This window comes from Pristiophorus japonicus, chromosome 10 (genome assembly GCF_044704955.1).
Source record: "Pristiophorus japonicus isolate sPriJap1 chromosome 10, sPriJap1.hap1, whole genome shotgun sequence".
NCBI lineage: Eukaryota > Metazoa > Chordata > Chondrichthyes > Pristiophoridae > Pristiophorus > Pristiophorus japonicus.
In genome coordinates, this window is record NC_091986.1 from 41,476,497 (window position 1) to 41,499,184 (window position 22,688).

The window sequence follows — 22,688 nt, forward strand, 5'->3', positions numbered from 1 at the left end:
TAGAAAATGGATGCAGGAGTAGGCTATTCAGCCCTTCGAGCCTGCACCACCATTCAATAAGATCATGGCTGTTCATTCACCTCAGTACCCCTTTCCTGCTTTCTCTCCATACTTCTTGATCCCTTTTCCTGTAAGGGCCATATCTAACACCCTCTTGAATATATCCAATGAACTGGCATCAACAACACTCCTTCCCCAACATCAGGAACATTCTTCCTGCATCTAATCTGTCCAGTCCCCGTGAGAATTTTATATGTTTCTATGTAGTTTGGTACTACACCCTACAAACCAATAGCTCCCAGGCCGATTCTAAGTCTTATCTGCAAGCGAATCACCTAGGACAGGGGTTCCTAAACTGTTACCTGGGGTGCACAAGACATCTCAGGCAGGTTGGGGGGCTGCACCGGAGAAATTGTCCACTGGTAGATTTTATTTATTTTCTTGCATTTTTTATAATCGCCTACTCTGGTGAAACTTTAAAACTCTGGGAATTTATTATATACCTCCAAGATGTATCAAGAAGAACACAGATAAAGATGTTTATGTATGTTGGCTGAGCGAAGGATTGGATTCAATAGTTTCCACGTGGGCCAGTTCAGTGAGAAATTGAGTGGTTGCAAGCAGACATGGACCTACACCCATGCTTCCCTTCTGGAGAGTACAGAGGGTGCTGGGGCAGGTTGGAGGGAGGTATATTTGGCATTAAGCAATCTACATCACGTATATTCGTCAAATGCAAGCATTGGGTGCCAAAAACATAGTCCTATTTTTAGTTGAAGTTTAATAAAAGTGTGCATATCCTGAAAAGCTATTTAGTTCAGATGTAGCAATGACTTATTACACTGAAATATTCTTTCATGCACTTTATAGCACTGATACAATACTGTTCTTGCAAGAGCGACACCATTATTTAAAGAAGGTAAAAGTTTTGTTTAACAAGCTGATTTCACTTTTGGAAAGGAATTTTCTGAATTGCAGAGGATATTAATTTCCACCCAAAAATGGGCAGATGGAGCAATAATTATGAAACACCTTGCTGTACAGTTCTGAAACGGAGGAGCATTTAGCTTCGAGTAGGCTGAAGTTACTGTTACTAAACTTGTGACACTTGCATCAAAATTCAGACAAGACCAAACAGTTTCCTAACAGAGTGGCAGTAACGTTTGAGCACCAACAATGTGTTCTTTTGGCAGTAGATAAGCTTTTGCATAGTTGCTGAGAATCGGCCTCTACCTTTTGAAATGGAGGCCACGCTCGCAGAAGGAACCTACTGTTCCCTTTGTTTCCAAAAACAAGTTGGTTTCTACCCTCCAAGCAAGCTTGGTTCATTTGTGTCTTCAATTCACAAATTAATGTTTTGTTAAAATTGAAACTAATATACTGTCTGTGCTGGTGTTCAATGTCTTCAGTCAACAGCTGTCAAGTTATGAATTGGTAGAAAAAGGTCTTTGAACTCCATTCTGTGGAAGTCTGCTCAATATTAAGGTATCAGCCGTGACTCGGTGGATAGCACTCTTATCTGAGTCAGAAGGTTGTGTTTAATTCCCACTCCAAAGACATGAGCACAAAATCTCAGCTGACACTTTCAGTGCAGTACTGATGAAGTGCTGCACTGTCGTTCATCAGAGATGTTAGAGAGGCCCCGTCGTCCCCCTCTGGTGGATGTGAAAGATCCCGTAGCACTATTTCAAAGTTGAGGGGCGTTCTCCCTGGTGTCCTGGCCAATATTTATCCCTCAACCAACACCTGAAATAGATTCAGGTCATCGTCATTTTGCTGTGTTTCCTACATTACAACAGTGACCAAACTTCAAAAGTACTACGTTGGCTGCAAAGCACTTTGGGATGCCCTGAGGTTGTGAACGGTGCTATAGAAATACAAGTCTATATATACTATATAAAACAGCCAATAACTTGAGATTAGAATAGGCAGAAAAATCATCTAGCTCGGATTTAATGGCTCCCTAATTGATATTGTGACAGTGGTGTATAACAACCATATCTGCACTTTTAAAATGGGTGTACAATTATGCTCTGCTCTTTTTATAAATGTCATTTTTTGACACCCTCCCCAAAATTTGAATAATAATAGAACAAATACCAGGGCACTAAACAATGAATTTTAATTCATTTTGCGTGAAGGGAAAAGTTTTTTTAAACTTGTGTTCATTACTGTACTAGAGCTAACAAAATGGCCTTTCTATGTAATTCTATTCTTGCTTTTGGCTTCACAGTTGGTCCATGTTTAACGTGGCAATAATAGAAAGAAGTGTGTTTTCCGGGACAGTTGTGTTGAGTGGTATTTTAGCCTCCTACAGCCCTCAGATCTCTGCACTGCTCCAATTCTGGCGCCTCTCGCTTCCTCCATTTTCATCGCTCCATCATTGGCAGCCATGCCTTCAGCTGCCTCGGCCCTAAGGTTTGGAATTCCTTCTCTAAAACTGTCCACCTCTCCACCTCGCTCTCCTTTTAAGAAGCTCCTTAAAACCTACCTCTTTGAGCAAGATGTTGATCACCTGTCCTAATAGCTCCTTATGTGGCTCGGTGTCAAATTTTGTCTAATTTACACTGCTGTACACTGCCTTGGGATGTTTTTACTATGTTAAAGGTGCTATATAAATGCAAGTTGTTAAGCATGATGTTTAAAAGTACATTTTAATTTTTTTATTAGCACAAGATATGGAGAACATGAGTGAGGATGATGGCTGGGAATTTGTAAACCTTGGTGATCAGCAGAGCTTTGGAATCAAAACCGCAGGGTTAGAGGAGAAAGCAACGGCTTGTCAAATGTTGGTAAGTGGTAGCTTGACTATTAGATTAACGCAGCCCATGTTAGACTTATTTATCGTTTTAAATTTTTTAATGGGGTTCTAGTTATCTGAGCATGATATACAATTACTTGGGAGAGACTTAAACATCAGGTTTAGATTAGCTGAGCATTGCGGGTGGAATAAAATGCAATGCCTACATTATTGCACAGTACGCCTGTAGTACCATTTTTATTCCTTTAGGTCCAGGCAGTGAGTATTATTTAAAATTCACATTTTTAAAAGGAAACCCAAGCTTTAGTCATTTTTAGGAACATAGTTATAATTTTAAAAATGTTATTTATTTGTTCATGGGATGTGGGCATCGCTGGTAAGGCCAGCATTTATTGACCATCCCTACTTGCCCTTGAGAAGGTGGTGGTGAGCTGCTGCCTTGAACCGCTGTGGTCTGGAGTGAAGGTGCTCCCACAGTGCTGTTGGGAAGGGAGTCGTATACTTCTTTGTAGTGGTTTTGATACAATTGAGTGGCTTGCTGGGCTATTTTAGAGGAGCAGTTAAGAGTCAACCACATTGCTGTGGTTCTGGAGTCACGCATAGGCCAGACCGGATAAGGACGGCAGATTTCCTTCCCGAAAGGACATTAGTGAACCAGATCGGTTTTTATGACAATCCAGGAGTTACTCGCTTTTTATTCCAAATTTATTTAATTATCTGAATTTGAACTTCCTAGCTGCATGGTGGGATCATTAGTCCAGGTCTCTGGATTACTAGTCAAGCAACATAACCACAATGCTACTGTACCCGTGAGGTTGAGAGCTATAAAGCTGGATTGGAAAGTTGGAAGGTTTTGCTAACTCTGGCTGGTGTAAGGAAGGTAGAAGCGAACATTTGAAACTTTAACCCAATGGTTTGGGCGGTAAATGCACTACACCATACACCAGATCAGGAAGACCCCGATCTCCCTTAAAATAACAGAAAATAGAAAACAATCAGCAGGTCAAGCAGCATCTTTGGAGAGGGAAACAGTTAATGTTTCAGGTTGATGACCTTTTCTCAGAACTGGGAGAAGTTAGAGATTTAACTGTTTTTAAGCAAGTACAAAGGTAGGGAAAGTGGGGAGGGGAGGAAAGAACAAAAGGGAAGAAAGATCTAGGCTCGGTTGAAAGCTAGGTGTGATTTAAGGGATGGTGGCGCAAAGCAATAGAGAGATGGTAATGGTGCAAGTAAAGAAACGAGAGATGGGTCTAGAGGAGCTGAAAATGACTACAGCAGAATCATTACCAGCACCTGCGGTGGTTATGATCCAAGGTTGTTGAACTCAGTGAGGCCAGAAGGTTGTAAAGTGCATGATCAAAAGATACGATGCTGTTCCGTGAGCTTCGTAGGAGCCTGGGGATAGAGTGGGAGTGGAACAGAGAAGTATCTCGGCTGGGGCAGGGGGACACAAGCGAGGGTCTCAAGGCCTTGAGAAGGAAGAAAAAATTGTATTGGTCCCATTCCTGAAGGTGATCCAGAGCTCACTACAAGTGTGGATGCTGGACTGTCATGCTGGAAAATGTACCCGAGATATCGGGCAAGGAAAGAATTGAACCTGGATGTGATGTTCCAACACTTTAACATCACAGGAATCCTATCTATCATACTAGGGCTTGAGAGTACTCTTTCAACTTGTTTGTTATGTTGGGAGAAAATCCACATTCAAGTGTCTGCCTGGGGTTTCAAGGCTGTGCAAGCTGTCTGGTCCCACCTCTCCTAACACATGGCTCTGAATGATAACGCGTTGAGAAAATGTAAGTATTATCAGACGATAACAATGACCTTTTGAATCTCTCTGGGCACGGAGGTGTCATTCGTAAATTCTTCGCCACCTTCCAAACCTGCGACCTCTACCACCGACAAGGACAAGGGCAGCAGGCGCATGGGAACACCATCACCTGCAAGTTACCCTCCAAGTTACCCACCATCCTGACTTGGAAATGTATCGCCATTCTTTCGTTGTCGCTGGGTCAAAATCCTGGAGCTCCCTCCCCAAACAGCACTGGGAGCACCTTCACCGCACAGACTGCAGCGGTTCAAGAAGGCAGCTCACCACTATCTTAATGGGGAAATAAATGCCAAATGGGAAATAAACGGTATAAACAAATTGCCATTTCTGTCCTCAGGTGTGTTATGCGAAAGAGCTGAAGGAAGGGTTTGCCGAGTACACGGAGCAAGTGGTAAAACTGATGGTGCCGCTTCTTAAATTTTACTTTCATGATGATATCCTTTCTTTCAAAGAAATGTATGTAATTTTAAAGAAATTACACCCCCCTGCCCCCCTGCCATTTTCCTGGGCCCTGTAACAAAATGAGGAGAAAAGTCTTATTTCTATTTATTAAAAAAAATGTGTTGTATTTTGATAAAAGTATATGAAAAGTGTTATGATATGCAATGGAGTGGTATATTTTTAAAACTTTCTATGTGAATGTTAAATGCTGTTGGGACAACTTAATCAATGTTCCCTTTAAAATAAATAAATAAAATTGTACGCGGTCCATTTAACTGGTTGCATGGCCCATTCAAATTTCCGCGCATGCGTGGTTTCTTCCATGTAAAAGCCGCTGAGTGGCCTGTGCAGGATCTCCAGACCCCTGCGGTCACTCGGCTTAGCAGGAACGTTAAACTTAATTATTGTATACATGTTTTCAACAATACAAATATGAAAATTTAGTATGAGGTACTCTTTTTATATTAAAAAATAATAATAAATAAAATCGATTTTGAAGAAAAGAAAATTCTAATATCATGTAGTAGTTGATTTAGAACCAGGTTATGAAAGAAAAATAGATGGACTTGCATTTACATGGGGCGACCTCAATGTTCCAAATCACTTTGCAGCCAATGAAAGTGTAGTCACTGCTGTAATGTAGGAAACAGCTGAATTTTTAATATTGAGTCCCCTTGACAGTGGGTTAAATTTGCTTGCCTTTTTTAAAATCTTTAATACTGTGCTGTCTTCCTTGACCATGAAACGTGTTCGTGTTGCTGCAGCTGAATCGATGCCTCTGCTACTCGAATGTGCTCGGGTCCAAGGGCCTGAGTATGTGACACAAATGTGGCATTTTATGTGTGATTCTCTCATTAAAGGGATTGGTACAGAGCCGGATTCTGATGTTCTTTCTGAAATTATGCATTCCTTTGCAAAGGTAATCTTTTATGTAGAGTATAGGAAACTTGATATAAGTTTATTTTGCATGAAAAAAGCATTTGGATACCTCAAGATTCATATCAACAGGATTTGGATCATACATGGAGGAAGAAATGGTTATGCTGCTACAAGATGCTGTAGCCTGCATTAATTGCTACCTGAACAGTGTTGGCTCCAGTTTTCCTACCTTGCAATATCCTTTGATTCATAAAGCTGCTTAATTCCGCAATAGGAAAAACATACAGAAGATCATGGCTGATCTTCTACCTCAACTCCACCTTCTCACTCACGCTATCGCCCTATTTATTCCCCTCCAAAAATTTATCGATCTTGAATAAACTCAACGACTGAGCCTCCACAGCCCTTTGGGGTAGAGAATTCCAAAGATTCACAACCCTCTGAATGACCAAATTTCTCCTCAGCTCAGTCCTAAATGGCCGACCGCTTATTGTGGGACTCTGGCCCCTGGTTCTAGACTCCCCAGCCAGGAGAAACATCTACCCAGCATCTACCCTGTCAAGCCCCTTAAGAATTTTATAGGTTTCAATGAGATCATCTCTCATTCTTCTAAACTCTAGGGAATATAGGCCTAGTCTACTCAATCATAGGACAATCCATCCCTATCCCAAGAATCAGTCTAGTGAACCTTGGTTGCACTCCCTCTAAGGCAAGTATACCCTCCTTTGGGTAAGCAGACCAAAACTGTACACAGTATTCCAGATGTGATCTCACCAAGTATGATGAGAGACATAACTTCTGATTGTGTATTATTTACACAAATTAAGAATACTTGTACACAGGCATAAGCCCACTTTGGTGGGCCCTAGCAAACTTGGGTGGAGTTTCTTCCTTTGTAACCTCTTGCTTACCTACCTTCTAAGACCAGTAAAGATCAGGAGAGTAATGTCTACACCACAGTGCTAACGGTCTTCCTGAATGCCCAGGCATTGCTGGTAAATTTGCCGTTTGGAATCTGTGCAAAACAAATGCTCATCCTGCATTTTAAAAGCCTACCGCTCAGCCTGCACTGTTCCCAAAAAAAAACTAATGCCATCTGGACAGTTTTTGCTCCGAATATATATTTTCAAAAAGTGCTCATAGCCAAAGAGTTCCCTAAATGTGATGAAAGGATTCCACCAAGCATTTAACTGCAGCTACAAATGCAGGAGCTGCTGAAATCCACCAGTGCAGTGATCAGAGAAATGCACTGGTCACAGCCTCGAGTGGGGAAGGCACACTGAGGAAGGGACTACCTGACCGCAATGTCGGGCTGCTTTAAATGTTGTAGAAAGAGCAAAGCTTGAGTCACTTATTTGAATGCCTGAAGTAAAATTAACTGGGTTCAAATGTTTCCATGCATCTATTTATTTAGTCAAAATGTTCACCGATTTATTTGAAGATACCATACGATTAAATGCACCGCCTGACCTGTTCTGACATGTTAATGTCCTGTGCTCTCCTCCATTTCAATTCTAACTTCACTGCTCAAATCTTACTTTGATGCCGTTCTTGCACGTTTCTCTCTGATCTTTAGTGTGTAGAGTTGATGGGTGAAGGATGCTTAAACAAGGAACATCTCGAGGAACTGGGAAACATTATGAAGGGGAAATTGGAGGAACACTTCAAAAATCAAGAATTGAGACAAGGTAAAAATGTGATGCATCTTTAGGGGTGTTGGTCACACTTCATGATGTTTGTGCATTATTCTGTCTCCTCTCTACCTTGCTTTCTCCTCTCTCTCTCTCCCCTATTCTGTATGCAAGATTTTTACTTAAACTTACAACGTTGAAATTTAATCATTGTTTTTGCCTTTAGCAAAAAGACAAGATGAAGACTATGATGAACAAGTTGAAGAAAACTTACAAGACGAAGTAATATTTTGTATCTAATTATTTATTAGATTGTTAAATAATAAACATATCTGCTATAATAATATTCCTACAGTGACAAATTAATTTGGTTGCGGGGAGAGAATTGTTTGAGGATCTTGATATGAATTCTGAAATGGCCTTTTGTGTTACTGTGGCTACCAGAAGCAAATTTAAAATTTGTGTGTATGTAATGCAATGTTTTAATTGCTTGCAGGATGATAGTGATGTTTACATATTAACTAAAATTTCGGACATCTTGCACTCAATGTTCAGCTGTTACAAAGAAAAAGTGCTACCATGGTTTGAACAAATTCTACCACTAATAGTCAATCTAATCGTAAGTTTGAAGCGAAAAAATTCAAAGATTTTTTTTGACATTGACTCCAATTCTCCCAATGTTTTCAAGCTGATGCATACTTTTCATTTCTGTAGTGTCCACACAGGCCATGGGCAGACAAGCAGTGGGGTTTATGCATCTTTGATGATGTAATTGAGCATTGCAGTCCTACGTCCTTTAAATATGCAGAGTACTTCCTGAGGCCCATGTTGCAATACGTCTGTGACAACAGTCCTGAGGTCAGACAAGCAGCAGCATATGGCATTGGAGTTATGGCACAGTTTGGTGGAGAGAATTACAGGCCATTCTGTACTGGTAGGTTTAATGGGTTATGGTTTTCTGTTTGTACAGTTGAACAACAAAAGAGCTGAGTTACAAACAATGTGGGGTTAAAGCAGAGACTGAGCATGTGATGTTAATGTTCTTCTAGCTGTGCATCTCTTTTTACAATGTGTATTGACATTCTCTTAATTCCAGGATGCTGCAGTGATTTTAGCATTGCTTAATCAAATGGAGTCTTCATTTATGAACAGACAATGAGCAGTTTAAACAATCTAATCCATATCTGGTCACCAATGCTTTCTATCAAATTTCACCGTGAGCGTGCACCATTAGGGAGGGGCCAGAAACTTGAGAGTTGAACTGCGGCTAACTATTTTATTGGTGTTAGAAATAAGCGCTGGATCCGAGCTGCTTCCATGAGCATGTAGCAGTTTTGTCTGAAACATGCTGTTTTGTTTCATTCTGACCGCAAAAGGGATTCTGATCTTTTCAAAAGCCAGTGGCAACCTAGATTGCGTAAAACTTTAGATAGTTATTAATGTTTTCCTGTAACCTTATCCGCTGTGACTTTTTTTCTCTCATGTGCAGGAGAGGGAGCCTGTTTTAAAAATGGTGCCATATAATTAATTTGTAGTGAGAGAAATGCATGCAATGTGTAATTTTATTTGAATTTTTTAATAGTTTTGCCAAGATTGTTGTGTTGAACAAATATAATCAAGTCGGCTTGCACAGAGAGTTCTCCTTTTAACTTTCAATGTTGCAACTGAAAGTGGCTTTGATTTGGGATTCCATTGTAGTGGAATCTAACTTGAGATTTATTTATCTCCCCTCCCCCCCCCCGCCACTTTGCGCTTGCAGGGAATAAAGATGTTTTGATATCGAATTAATTAATGGGTTAAATAGTGTTTGATGATAATTCCACTTTCTCAGTTTTAGAATAAATAGGAGTTTTTCCACAAACAATATTGAGGATTAGGACAAGAAATACTTCGGTCCCCATGCCTCTAATACTAACTAAAAGCACCTCCATGTGTTACATTTGTCTCTGTTGACAAAGTCCTGTAGTCACAATGGCATTATTTTGGATAAATGTGGCATGGAGTTGGAATTTCTAACTATAGCTGCATTTTATTTATGTAGTCTAATTGTTACAAAAGCAAGTGTTCTCTCAACCATATTTTGTCTTTTGTCTTAAAAAAAAATTAAAACAATTGAACAACTTTTGATGGGGCGTGCTTGAATTGAAAGATTTATTGGTTGCCAAATTGTGTCCTCCAAATTTTGTTCAATCTAATTGATAATCGGTGGTTTTGAGTTTTTGTTGAACTGTGTTTAAATCAGTGGTAAATCCATTGAGCACCAAAGTTCAAGCTTTGATCCTCACTCTAGCTCACTGGGCAATGCTCAGAGTGCTGCAGGCAGCTGAGGCATGTGTAGGCTGGATGCTGACGTGCCAAGGTCTTTATCACTGGTATCGAGTGAGCCCTTCCTGGAGAATGCACGCTTGTAGGCATTGCCGAGAACAAGGGTCAGGATCGGCAATTAAATAATCTGCCGATATTGTCTTGTCTGTGTGGAATCAGACTGTGGTTGGGGGGTGATGGTCGTGGTGGTGAGGAGGGCAGCTGACAGAAAGGAGAGTGTTAGATTTTGTCAGATCTGTGTAGCAGAATCATAACAATTGCTATTTATTTTTCCTCCCATCAGAAGCAATTCCACTCCTGGTAGGAGTTATCCAAATGGAAGGGTCCAAAACCAAAGAAAATATTAATGCAACAGAAAACTGCATATCAGCAGTAGGAAAAGTAATGAAGTGCAGACCAGAATGTGTAAATGTGAATGAGATTTTACCTCATTGGCTCTCGTGGCTACCACTGCATGAAGACAAGGAAGAAGCAGTTCACACTTTCAGTTATTTGTGTGATCTTATTGAAAGGCAAGTTTTATGTCTCATCATTCTGATTCCGGCTAATAACTTGTGAAGTGGTCTAAGGATGAGGGAAAATTTGTACGGCTTTGGGGCAAAGAGCAGGGGGAGTGGGACTAATTGGATAGCTCTTTCAAAGAGCCAGCACAGGCACGATGGGCTGAATGGCCTCCTGTGCTGTATGATTCTAAAATGATCATCATGTTTGTTTACTGATTTTAACCTCTTGTGCTCAAAGAGGCTTCACTTTATTTAGGGAGCGTTTAGGTTGATGAAGTCTGTCGCTTTTAAACTCTAGAAATATTTAAGGGGGATTAAAAGGATGCTGATCATTATTGTAACCGTGAGCTGGGAACTAATGTAATCAGCTTATAAATTATGTTCATGTACAGTGAATTATGATCTAAAACCAATAGAAGATTCGAACACCTAGCTTATGAGCTGCTGTACTAAAAGCACCATGATTTCAGTTTGTGGACATGGCATCCCGTTCCAAGTCATCTAGCTTTGTTCATGCAGTGTTTTTTCTAAGAACAAAAACAACCAAATAATCTCCTCTTCTACAAAGTCATGGTATTCAGAAAGTAATGTCTGTTTCCCTGGTCCTGTTGCTAATCTTGCTTGGTTCAGTCAACCACCCTTTTGTTTCCCCCGGTGCAAATTCTGTTATGTTGGGAGATTGAAGATTTGCAGAAGAAGCCAGGTTAAACATAGGTGGAAGAAAATAAATAAACTGCGTTTATATAGCGTCTTGCACGACCTCTGGGCGTCCCAAAGCTCTTTACACCCAATGAAGTACTTTTGAAGTGTAGTCACTGTTGTAATGTAGGAAACGCAATTTACACACCGCAAGCTCCCACATACAGCAATGACCAGATCATCTGTTTTAGTGATGTTTATTGAGGGATAAATACTGTGGGCGAACTCCCCTGCTCTTCGAAATAGTGCCATGGGATCTTTTACATCCACCTGAGAGAGCTTGGTTTGACGTCTCAGGTGGTGGATACAGATTCAATAGTAGCCTTCAAAAAGGAATTGGATGAACACTCCCAAGGAGAAAAAGTTGCATTGATATGGGAAAAGAGCTGGGGGAGTGGAACTAACTGGATTGCTCTTGGAAAGAGCTGGCACAGACTCGATGGACACAATGGCCTCCTTCTGTGCTGTACTATTCTATGATTCTGTGAAAACCGGAAGGAAGCTTGTGCATCTTCTCACGACTGGCTTCTAACTATGTTGACAGAGCCCTGAGAGGAGATTGCTAACCAGTACTCTGGGGAAATGCCAACGTCATTCTTTCCTAACCCACTCTGACAGTCTCAAAATAATTTGCGCACAGGGGTAGTGGATCCCACTTGCCTCCACTTCTAGCTCCAATGCCTTAAAAGGATCCTGCTAAAATGACCTGACTAAGAGTTATCAGAACAGGAATCTTAACTTTCATGTGTTCAAATTGCCTTTGTCACAAAAGGATGCATATTGTGGAACCCCGAATATATTTGGCTGAGTTGAATCTATCTCTGGTGTTTTTTAATTGGGTAAAGGATGCGAGGGTACAAGTTTAGTGCTAAAGCGTAGATGAGAGATCCTGATTCTCTTTCTAAGTCTGAACCGGAGACACATCACAAGCGGCGATGGAACCTGAACTGAATAATTCAAATGCTGCTGTCCTAGTTTGTGGCCCACCAATATTGGGGGGCATCTCCTTGGGGTGGGTGGGGCCAATATTCTCTCTTTTTTTTTGTGTGTGGTCCCTTTAAGGGGCTGCAAGGCCTTTGAAAAGTTGATCCTGGGCTGAGCAGGACCAGCAGAGATGTAGGGCCTCCTATAGGGAATGTTGGGTGGGGGGGTTCTCCCAAGCTGGAATTTGGGTGACAGAAACTCCATTTACGTACTGAAGTTTTGTGTGTTGACTGGGAAAGCTCCCAAGGGAATTCTACCCCCGGTATGTTGAGTACTGTAAGCTATTACTGAAGCAACTAGCTTATGAGTCAACTGAATGCTCCTGAAGATGTATACAGTCCCCACCTCTTAAAGCGGGCGCGCTCGTCCTAACGCGATTTGAGCTGTGTGTGCCGGACTCCCTGACAACCCCATAGCGCAAGAGCAAATCTCATGGATGAGCATTTGCTTACCCTAGCTTTACTGCAAAACAATTTATCCCAACAATGGTGAGGGGAAGGGGCCTTGTGCCAGCAGTCAGCACACTGACAAATCTGTAAACTTTGCTGAGATTAAAGCCCTGGAACCGTTTAAAAAGGCGCTTTGGCTATGACGGGGCAGGCGGTCGGAAGATGATTCTGAATCTGGAACACCAAGTCGCCGTATTCCCAACAACCTCCCATTTCGTAAGAGCTCTTGCCTGTTGGTCACCCGAGTTTATTGGACTGGGCAAAACTGCTCCTCGATAGACAATTAACGTCACTTGTTCAGACTTGCATAGGGAGGGTGAGGACTTGCGAGATTGCACAGCTACTCAAACTGCCTGAAATAGCCGGCACCTTTGTAATTGCCTTCCTACAGTGATGCCAAATAGTCAGCGCCATTCGCCCGATTTATAAGCAGCTGTCCAGCATAACATAGACAGATTGGGTGGTGGTGGTTATAATTGAAAGTTAACTGTTGCTGCTGTAGTTTATGGACTGGATGCTGTGTATGCACATGTGAGCCTCTCGGTGGTGCTACAGCACAGTGAAAGCAGGTGCTCTGGGGTGTCAACACACTATTCACATTTTCCTAGACTTAGCAAGCATGACCCTGATTTTTTTTTTAGAAAGTGTAGGCATCCTAAAGAATTGATGATCACCGAGCCACATCAGGAAATATTGGGTGACCAAAAGCTTGCTCAGAGGTAGGTTTCAAGGAGAGAGGTGGTGAGGTTTAGACAGGGAATTCCAACACTTCGGGCCCAGACAGCTGAAGGCACGGCCGCCAATGGTGGGGTGAAGGAAATCGGGGATCCGCAAGAGGCCAGAATTGGAGGGACGCAGCGTTCTCTGAGGGTTGAGGCTGAAAGACCTTGGAGAGATGGGGCTGCAGAGTTTTGGGTATAAACCCTTTTTCACAACTGAAAGATACTACCGATGGAAAAACATTTACGAAGGCATAGAACAAGGGGGAAAATGGCTAATTTTAGCAAATAGTTTGGGGAGAGTGAAACGGCAAATTTTGTTGCTGAAATTCAAAGCTCGCTCCCTGATTACACATGCAGAATCATTGTACTGTTTTCTCCGCAGTAACAATCCGATTGTGCTTGGGCCTAATAATTCCAGCCTTCCTAGAGTGTTTGCTATCATTGCTGATGGCCTTACTAATGAAGCTATAAAGAATGAAGATGGCTGTAGCAAACGGTTGGCCAATGTAATTCGACAAGTACAGGTTAGTATGTCAAAACAAAACTAATGGTTGGGAGGGGGGGGGGGCGGGAGGTTGGAGAATTATCAATTTCAAAATAGTTAGGGAAACTTCTACCGTTAAAACAGACTGGTTTGTTACAATGTACCAACTGAATGTATGTTGCATAATACTTGATGTGCTTTTTTAAAAAATGTGTGTATATAACTTAAACATTTCCAAACATACTTGGCACAGTCTCTTTTTTCTCGCTATACTTTAATGGACACTAAAAGCATACCACATGCAGTTTACTTACTGAGGGTAGCGATTGCTTAACTGTCAAAACGTATTATGCTGGATTGAAAATATCCTGCGTTGAATTTGCTGAAAGGCCTGTTTTCTTTTTCCCCTTTTTGATTTCAGGGTTCAGGGGCACTGTGGACCGAGTGCATGACATCGCTCAACGAAGCTCAGCAGGCAGCGATACAAAATCTGTTGAACACTGCTTGAACGGCCTTAAATATTCTTAACATGCAAAAATCATTCATGATTTGTCCTTTTTCTCCCTCTTCTGAGAGAACTGTTGTGTGGGTCACTTATGCAGACCACAGTGAGTAGCAGGAAGCTCTGTGGTTCAGCACATTTGTGTAACAAGACTTGCTGCAAATTACAGAGGAATATCTTCATACCCCACCCCCTAACAGCACTGATAGTTATTTTTCTATTTGTATCACCAAAACATGGCACAAATGCAGTCAGTTTAAACAAAAAAGGACTTTCTCATATCAGCCATAACTATTTTGAAACAAGTTGCTCTAGTGTTGGTGTGCATTGAACTGGTAAGATATTTCTATACATCTAGTATTGTACTACTAAATAGTGTGGCGATTGTCTTTTCTCGGATAGGCAATAGATTTTCCTGCCTGTTAAAACCGCGGCATGCAAGATCTCTCATTTGTGCTATTGTTTAGATAATCCCGCCCTCTTTTTTTTTTAATTCTGAGTGCCGACTGCTATCCTGCAAACAATTCTGAAATGTGAATTTCTTTAACGTGTCCAGCAGCACCTCATTTACCTCTGTCCAATAAACGATCAAATGCAATGGCAAATCTACGTGACGTGCGCCTTTATTAACTTGAACGCAGTTTTCATTTGATGTCCTGTTGTCCATGAACAGACAGATCTGCTAATGAATTACATGGTGACTTAGCTATTGTGAAATATCACCTTCCCACAGAGACGGTCCTCCGCCACTGCTAATTTGTTTCCAGAGGTGGGTGAGGGAAAACGAGATTGGGGTATTTCTAAAGACAAATTGGTAATTGTACCTTGCTTTATTATGCAACTTCAAAATTGCATCAATAAAAGTGACATTATTAAATTGCTTGGTGTTGCAGATTTATATGCATTCAAAAGGTGCACTATTTATATTTCAACCATTGCTTTCAATGATTTTCGTTCACATTTCAGTACATTGCCACTTCCAACCCAATGTATGTTTTATAGGAAATGCAAACCTGAAACTAGGAAATGGAGACATTTGCGCTCTTAAGTAGAAAGGTTTTTTGGTGAGATGTGCAAACTTTAGAGTTGGCCATGTGGTGCTACTGTTCAGAGGCAGAGAATAGCACTACAGTTAGTGCACGGATGTAAAGCAGGTTTTAATGTTTTATTTTTACATTTGGGGCAAATGAAGAGATGTTTTACAAAGCTGACTGACTGACTTAATTTCCCTTACATTTAGATAATTTGAAGAAAATAGAAGTAAATTTAGCAATGGAATCAAAGAAATATTTGAAATTAGCTGGAGGTTTAATGAATAATGGCAGACTTTTATTCTGCTAATAGCTGCTTTGGCAGTATTCCAAATATTTATAGTTCATTTTCCTAGACATTCTCTCTTTTTTTCCACATTGCTAAATTTTGGATTTGACTTCTGTAGAAAGCAACTCTTAATGTAATTGCAATTTCAGAATAAACATAATGCAAAACCTGACTTGTCCTAGTAATTAGTTTTTTTTGTAGATTACGTTTTGTTCTGGGGCTGTCGGTGTTTGCCAAATAAATAAGCATTTTAGATTTGCTGTTTTTAAAATCTGGAAATAAGTGCAGAACTTTTTTTCTCTCTTGTATTGTATCCACACACCAGCATTAGTTTATTTATCAATTAGTTCAAACGTCTCTTCTTCTCTCTTCCCCCTCCTTCCTTTCTTTGACCCTCTTTTCCCCTTTTTCTCTCCTCCTTCCCACCCATGTTGCAGTGTGGAGGAGAAAATCGGGAAGATACCTGTTCTTAGTCACGTCTCCATTAACCCGGCGGGAAAATAAGTATCAGATGAGGATAGGATTCAGGATTGCGCTTGTTTGAGGTGCTTCCCTTTCTCTCTCTCCCCTGCTCCTCCCTTGCTGTCGCTCTCCTATCCTCCCTCTCTTTCTTCTCTCGCTCTCTCTCTTTTCCCCCTCCCCTGCTGTCCTTGTATGTAGCTATAAATGTGCAGGTGCTGCCTCTCGTTCATTCCTAACTTCATAAGCTTACCGTTGCTGTATTTTGCATAGTGGCAGCTTGTGAGCTAATGAGAGCTCACTAAACAAGACTTTCACTGCCATGGTAAGTGAATGTAGCACTAAGCCACACAGACCTTGGCATCATCGTGCTGCGGAGTGGAGGAGAAAATCAGACTGGGTACCTGTTTCTGGTCATCTCTCCAGTAATCCTGAAGGAAAGTACGCTTGTCGGATGAGGATAGGATTTGGGCTTGGTTACAGTGCCTCCCATGATGGTGACTGGTGATATTGTCAAGGCTCACATTTAGAATAAACACTTTGGTCCTCCATGGAACAATCTGGAAGTGTGTCGGTGCCTTTTAAAGGAGTGGAGAAATGGTGACTACTCTGAGGAAATTCAATGGAAAAGCCTGCTTCACTGAGTGCTGCTATGAAGGTGATGGCAGGTCATCATCATCACAGGCAGTCCCTCGGAATCGAGGAAGATTTGCTTCCACTCTTAACATGAGTTCTTAGGTGATTGTACAGTCCAATACGAGAACCACAGTCTCTGTCACAGGTGGGGCAGAGTGTTGTTGAGGGAAAGGGGTGGGTGGGACTGGTTTGCCTCACGCTCGCTCTTCTGCCTGCGCTTGATTTCTGCATGCTCTCGGCGATGAATCTCTAGGTGCTCAGCACCCTCCCGGATGCGCTTCCTCCACAGGGCGGTCTTTGGCCAGGGACTCCCAGGTGTCAGTGGGGATATTGCCCGGGGGGGGATGATGGCAGGTACTCCCTATGTAGTTAACATCTCAATACTGTTGATCTGTGTTGACAAGTTAGAAACCAGATGGATACCTTCATTGTAAAGACCATGGGATAGACTTTACGCTTTGGCCAGAATCCAGAAATTACTCCCAAAATGCTGGTTACGTTACGATCCAAGTTTCCGCTAAGATTCATTTGCATGATCACAAACTTAAAACCTTCTATGAACCAGCGCAATTGGGCAGTGTAATAGGACGTAATCATTTATTTTAATTTTAATTTCTATTTTAAGTATTCCTTGATGTGTTTGAGTGGTAACCTGGTGCAGTTTGTTTAACTTCACTGAAAATGGGTTTATCACACAAAATAAACATTTTTAATCGTGGCGTCCAGTCCCCCGCCTGTGAGTACCCCGATTTGAAAATCACTTTTTTTAAACCACTTATCCATTTAATAGTTTCATTCATTTAAACTAAAGAAAGACTTGCATTTTCACGACCACCAGATGTCTCAAAGTGCTTTACAGCCAATGAAGTACTTTTGGAGTGTAGTCACTGTTGTGATATAGGAAACGCGGCAGCCACTTTGCACACAGCAAGCGCTCTCAAACAGCAATGTGATGACCAGTAATTGGTTTTGTTATGTTGATTATGGGATAAGTATTGGCCAGAACTCCGGAGATAACTCCCCTGCTCTTCAAAATAGTGCCATGGGATCTTTTACGTCCAGCTGAGAGCAAATGAGGCCTCTGGAAATCGGGAAGCTGCAGGTGGCTCATTCCAGGGAGAGAGAAAATAAACTTTACTCTGGCACTAGCGGGCTTTAAAGTAGTAAAAATTCTCAGTGCGTTTCACAGGAGTGTTATCAGACAATATTTGACACTGAGCCACATAAGATATTAGGACAGATGATGAAAAGCGTGGTTAAAGAGGCAGGGTTTAAGGAGTCTCTTAAAGGAGGAGAGAGAGGTTTAGGGAGGGAATGCCAGAGCTTGGGGCCTAGGCAGCTGGAGCGAAGGGAATGGGTGATGTGCATGAGGTCAGAATTGGAGGAGTGCAGAGATCTCAGGGTTGTAGGTCTGGAAGAGGTTACAGACATGGGGAGGGGATGAGGCCACAGAGATTTGAAAACTACAATGGGAATTTTAAAATCGAGGCATTGCCAGAGTGATCATTGTGTTACATCGGGGGTCTCCATTTGTACAATGCAATTGTCTCCACACTAGCAAAGCTCATGAAGGCTGAAGAAACAAATTGAAAATAAGCAGTGCTAACAACTGGCAGTGTAAAATCTACAGGAATGTGAATTGGGCAAGAAGATCAGAATGCAACTGTGGAACATGCCAATCTAGAGGAAAGGACTGGAAATGGAGGTGGATTTAATGAGAAAACTTGGCACGTAAGAACAGCAACTTTGAAATTGACATTAATGCAAATGGATAATGGTTATTGCTTTTTGGCTGATATGTGACTGCCAGTTTTAAACATGTACTTTTTAAGTGGTGGAAACTCTACCTCTGATCTCCAATAACTGGTAAAACATAATTTGGTATTTTAGTAAAAATGGCTTATATGCCAGCCTTTACTTTCCTGCCAGACAGTAAATTTGCTGAATTATTATAATTATAAAAGCTCAATTTAATGTTGTTCCAGTTCATAGCCGACTCCATAATCTCAGCAGGGAAGCCCAAAGACACATTCAACATTTCAGTGATCGGTCAGATTCTATATTTCATTTATCAATAGACACTTAATAATTTGCATTTATATAATGCCTTTTACTTAGTAAAATGTACATAGGAATGTAAATCAGACAAAAGTTGTCCAAGCCAAAGGAGATATTAGGACAGTCAATCAAAAGCTTGGTCAAAGAGGTAGGTTGCAAGGAGGGTATTCTCTCGATCATTCCACTGTCTTTCAATTGTCAGACTGCTTGTTCAACATCCAGTACTGGATGAGCAGAAATTTTCACCAATTAAATATTGGAAAGACCGAAGCCATTGTCTTTTGTACCGTCACAAACTCTGTTCCCTAGCCATTGACTCCATTCCTCTCCCTGGCATCTGTCTGAGGCTGAACTGGACTGTTCGCAACCTTGGAATCATATCTGACCCTGAAATCTGCTTTCGACCACATATCTGAGCCATAGCTAAGACCGCCTATTTCCACCTCCATAATATCATGTGTCTCGCTGCCTCAGCTCATCTGCTGCTGAAACCCTCACCATGCCTTTGTTACTTCTAGACTTGACTACTCCAATGCACTCCTGGCTGGCCTCCCACATTCTACCCCATGTAAACATGAGTCATCCAAAACTCTGCTGTTTATGCCAAGTCCCGTTCTCCTATTACCCCATGTGCTCACTGACCTACATCCTTGTTTTCAAATCTCTGCACAGCCTCATCCCTCCCTATCTTTGTAATCTCCAACCCACGACCCTCAGATATCTGCACTCCTCTAATTCTGCCCTCTTGAGCATCCCTGATTTTAATCCCTCAACCATTGGTGGCCGTGCCTTCAGCTGCTGAGGCCCCAAGCTCTGGAATTCCCTCCCTAAATCTCACCCGTCTCTACCTCTCTTTCCTCCTTTAAGACGCTCCTTAAAACCTACCTCTTTGATCTGCCCTAATTTCCCCTTGTGGCTTGGTGTCAATTTTTTTTGTCTTAACACTCCTGTGAAGTGCCTTGGGATATTTTACTACTTTTAAAGGTATTGTATAAATACAGGTTGTTGTATTAAAGGAAATGGAGGTTTAGGGAGGCTGAGATATTTAGTTTGCGAATTACCAGAGCTTAGGATCGAGACAGCTGAAGGCAAGGCCACCAGTGGTGGGGTGGGGAATGGACAAGAGGCCAGCGTTGAAGGAACATGAGTTCTTGGAGGGCTGGAGGAGGTTAGAAATGGGAGGGACTTGAACATGAGAATTTTAAATTCACGGTGTTGCTGGACTGGGAGCCAACGTAGGTCAGCAAGAACAGAGGTAATGGTTGAATGGGACTAGGTGCGAGATAGGATACGGGCAGCAAAGTTTTGTAAGAGCTAAAGTTTACAAAGGATGGCAGATGGGAGGTCGGCCAGGTAAGCAATGGAATAGTTGAGTCTGGAGATAACAAAGATGTGGGTTCAACGCTCAGCTCGGTCAAATAGGACGCTGAGATTGTGGACAGTCTGGTTCAGCCTGAGACATGCCCAGAGCCGGGGATGGAAGATATTAGGAAACACGAGTTTGGGATGGGGCCTAAAGGCAATGGCTTTGGTTTTCATGAGATTTAATTGGAAATTTTGCCTCATCCAGCATCGGATGTCGACCAAGCAGTCTGACAACTGAGGCAATGGAGGGGTCAAACAAGATGGTGGCGAGATAGAGATGGGTGTCACAGCATCCTATCCACATTGTGGAGGTTGTCACTGACCAGAAGCTTGGCTGAAGCAGCCGATCATAAACGTAGCTACAAATGCAGGGAAAAGGTTAGGTGTTGGGCATCTTGACTCATCTCCCTGACCCTTGAAAGCCTCTCCAACATCTACAAGGCTTAAGTCAGGAGTGTGCTGGAATATTTGCTGATCACATGGATGGATGCAGATGGAAGAACTCACAAAAAGCTTGACACCATCGAGGGCAGGTCAGTCTGACTGGTACCTTAGCCAATGGACTCTATCCATGTATACTGATGACACTTAAGTCTCTACCTCAATACCACTTCTCTCGACCCCTCCACGGTCTCTAAATTGTCAGATTGCTTGTCCGACATCCAGTTCTGGATGAGCAGAAATTTTCTCCAATTGAATATTGGGAAGACCAAAACCATTGTTTCTCGTCCCCGCCACAAACTCCGTTTCCCCAGCCACTGACTCCGTCTCTCTCCCCAACTTCTGTCTGAGGCTGAACCAGATTATTCGCAACCTTGGTGTCATACTTGACCCTGAAATTAGCTTTCGACCACATATCCACAGCATAATTAAGACCACCTATTTCCACCTCTGTAACATCGCCTGTCTCTGCCCTCACCTCAGCTCATCTGCTGCTGAAGCCCTCATCCATGCCTTTGTTACCTCTAGACCTGACTCTTGCAACACGCTCCTGGTTGGCCTCTCACCACCTACCCTATGTAAACTAGAGGTGATCCAAAACTCAGCTGCCTGTGTCCTAACTTGCGCCAAGTCCTGCTCACCCATCGGCACTGTGCTCACTGACCTACATTGGCTTCCGATTAAGCAATGCCTCGATTTCAAAATTCTCATCCTAATTTTCAAATCCCTCCATAGTTTCTCCCCTCCCTATCTCTAATCTCCTCCACTCCCACAACCCTCAGATGTCTGCGCTCCTCTAATTCAGCCACCTTGAGCATCCCTGGTGGCCGTGCCATCTGTGGCCCAGGCCCCAAGCTCGAACTCTCTGCCTAAACCACTCCACTTCGCTACCTCTTTCCTCCTTCAAGGCACTCCTTAAAACACCTCTTTCACCAAGCTTTTTGTCACCTGTGCTAATTTTTACTTATGTGGCTCGGTGTCACATTTTTATCTCTATACTCCTGTGAAGCATCTTGGAACGTTTCACTATGTTAAAGATACTATATAAATACAAGTTGTTATGATCCATCCCCTCCACTACTGGAACACTGTCACTGCAGGATATATTATCTACCGGATGCACTGTAGCAATTCCTCAAGATTACTCTTGACAGCACCTCTAAATCCTGTGACCGTTCCACTTTAATATTTATTTTTCTAAACATCCAGATAGTTCCCTCTTAATAGAACTTATGGACTCTGCTCGTAGCAAAGAATTCCACATTCTTACCACATTCTTAAAGATTCTAATGGTCCCATTAATAATTTTTGTGATTACCTTAAATTTGTACCATCTCACTATTTACCCTTGTAATAATCCTTCATAATCTTGAAAACCTGCATCAGCTAATCCCTTAATTTTTCCTTCTCTGTTGTAGTGAATAAAGCCCTTAATTTCTCAAATCTCTAATTGTAACCCCTCATCTCTAGTAACGTCCTACTAAATGTGTATATATGATTAAAAATGTACTTCACTTTTTTTTTAAATTGATTTATATTCTTCCTGCAGCCTAACTAAAATCTTGTACACCAGATAAAATGTGACACCAAGCTACATATGAAGGTACTGGGGCAAGTGACCAAAAGCTTGTAAAAGAGAGAGGTTTTAAGGAACGTCTTAAAGGAGGAGAGAGAGGCAAAGTTGGTTAGGGAGGTATTTTAGAGTTTGGGGCCTAGACAGCTGAAGGAATGGGCACCAATTGTGGAGCGATGAAAATCAGGGATGTACAGTAGTCCAGAATTGGAGGAGCACAAAGATTGTGGTGGGTTACAGAGATGGGGAGGGGTGGGGCCATGGAAGGGTTTGAATACAATTTTAAATTTGAGGTGTTGCTGTACTGGGAGCCAATGTAGGTCAGTGAGCACAGGTGTGATTGGAAAATGGGACTTGGTGCAACTTCGGACAGCAGAGTTTTGGATGAACTCAAGTTTATGGAGGGTGGAAGATGGTGGAGTTAGTTGAGTTTGCCATGCCCCAAATATTGTCATTGGCACATTTTGATATTTTATTTAATTTCTAAACTGATCATTTATGCATATAACAGCCCCAACACAAAACCCTGTCGAACCACCGCTTACCACATCTTTCCAGTCTGTAAAACTTATTTTTACCCCAACTCTTTACCTTCTGCCCTCTAATGATCTCTCTCTTTGTGGTC

The 22,688-nt window shown here is 41.9% G+C and overlaps 1 protein-coding gene across 1 annotated transcript in view; it reads left to right on the forward strand.

The window, feature by feature from the left end:
• kpnb3 (karyopherin (importin) beta 3) overlaps positions 1 to 15,088 on the forward strand; it is a 56,253-nt gene extending 41,165 nt beyond the window's left edge. Inside the window, exons 17-26 of the mRNA XM_070891760.1 lie at positions 2,671 to 2,792; positions 4,930 to 5,026; positions 5,780 to 5,952; positions 7,489 to 7,600; positions 7,770 to 7,825; positions 8,040 to 8,162; positions 8,258 to 8,477; positions 10,152 to 10,380; positions 13,608 to 13,749; positions 14,131 to 15,088. Coding sequence (XP_070747861.1) covers positions 2,671 to 2,792; positions 4,930 to 5,026; positions 5,780 to 5,952; positions 7,489 to 7,600; positions 7,770 to 7,825; positions 8,040 to 8,162; positions 8,258 to 8,477; positions 10,152 to 10,380; positions 13,608 to 13,749; positions 14,131 to 14,217 — 1,361 coding nt within the window. The 3' untranslated portion in view covers positions 14,218 to 15,088. The remainder of the gene's footprint in view (positions 1 to 2,670; positions 2,793 to 4,929; positions 5,027 to 5,779; positions 5,953 to 7,488; positions 7,601 to 7,769; positions 7,826 to 8,039; positions 8,163 to 8,257; positions 8,478 to 10,151; positions 10,381 to 13,607; positions 13,750 to 14,130) is intronic.
• Positions 15,089 to 22,688: the final 7,600 nt, after the last annotated feature.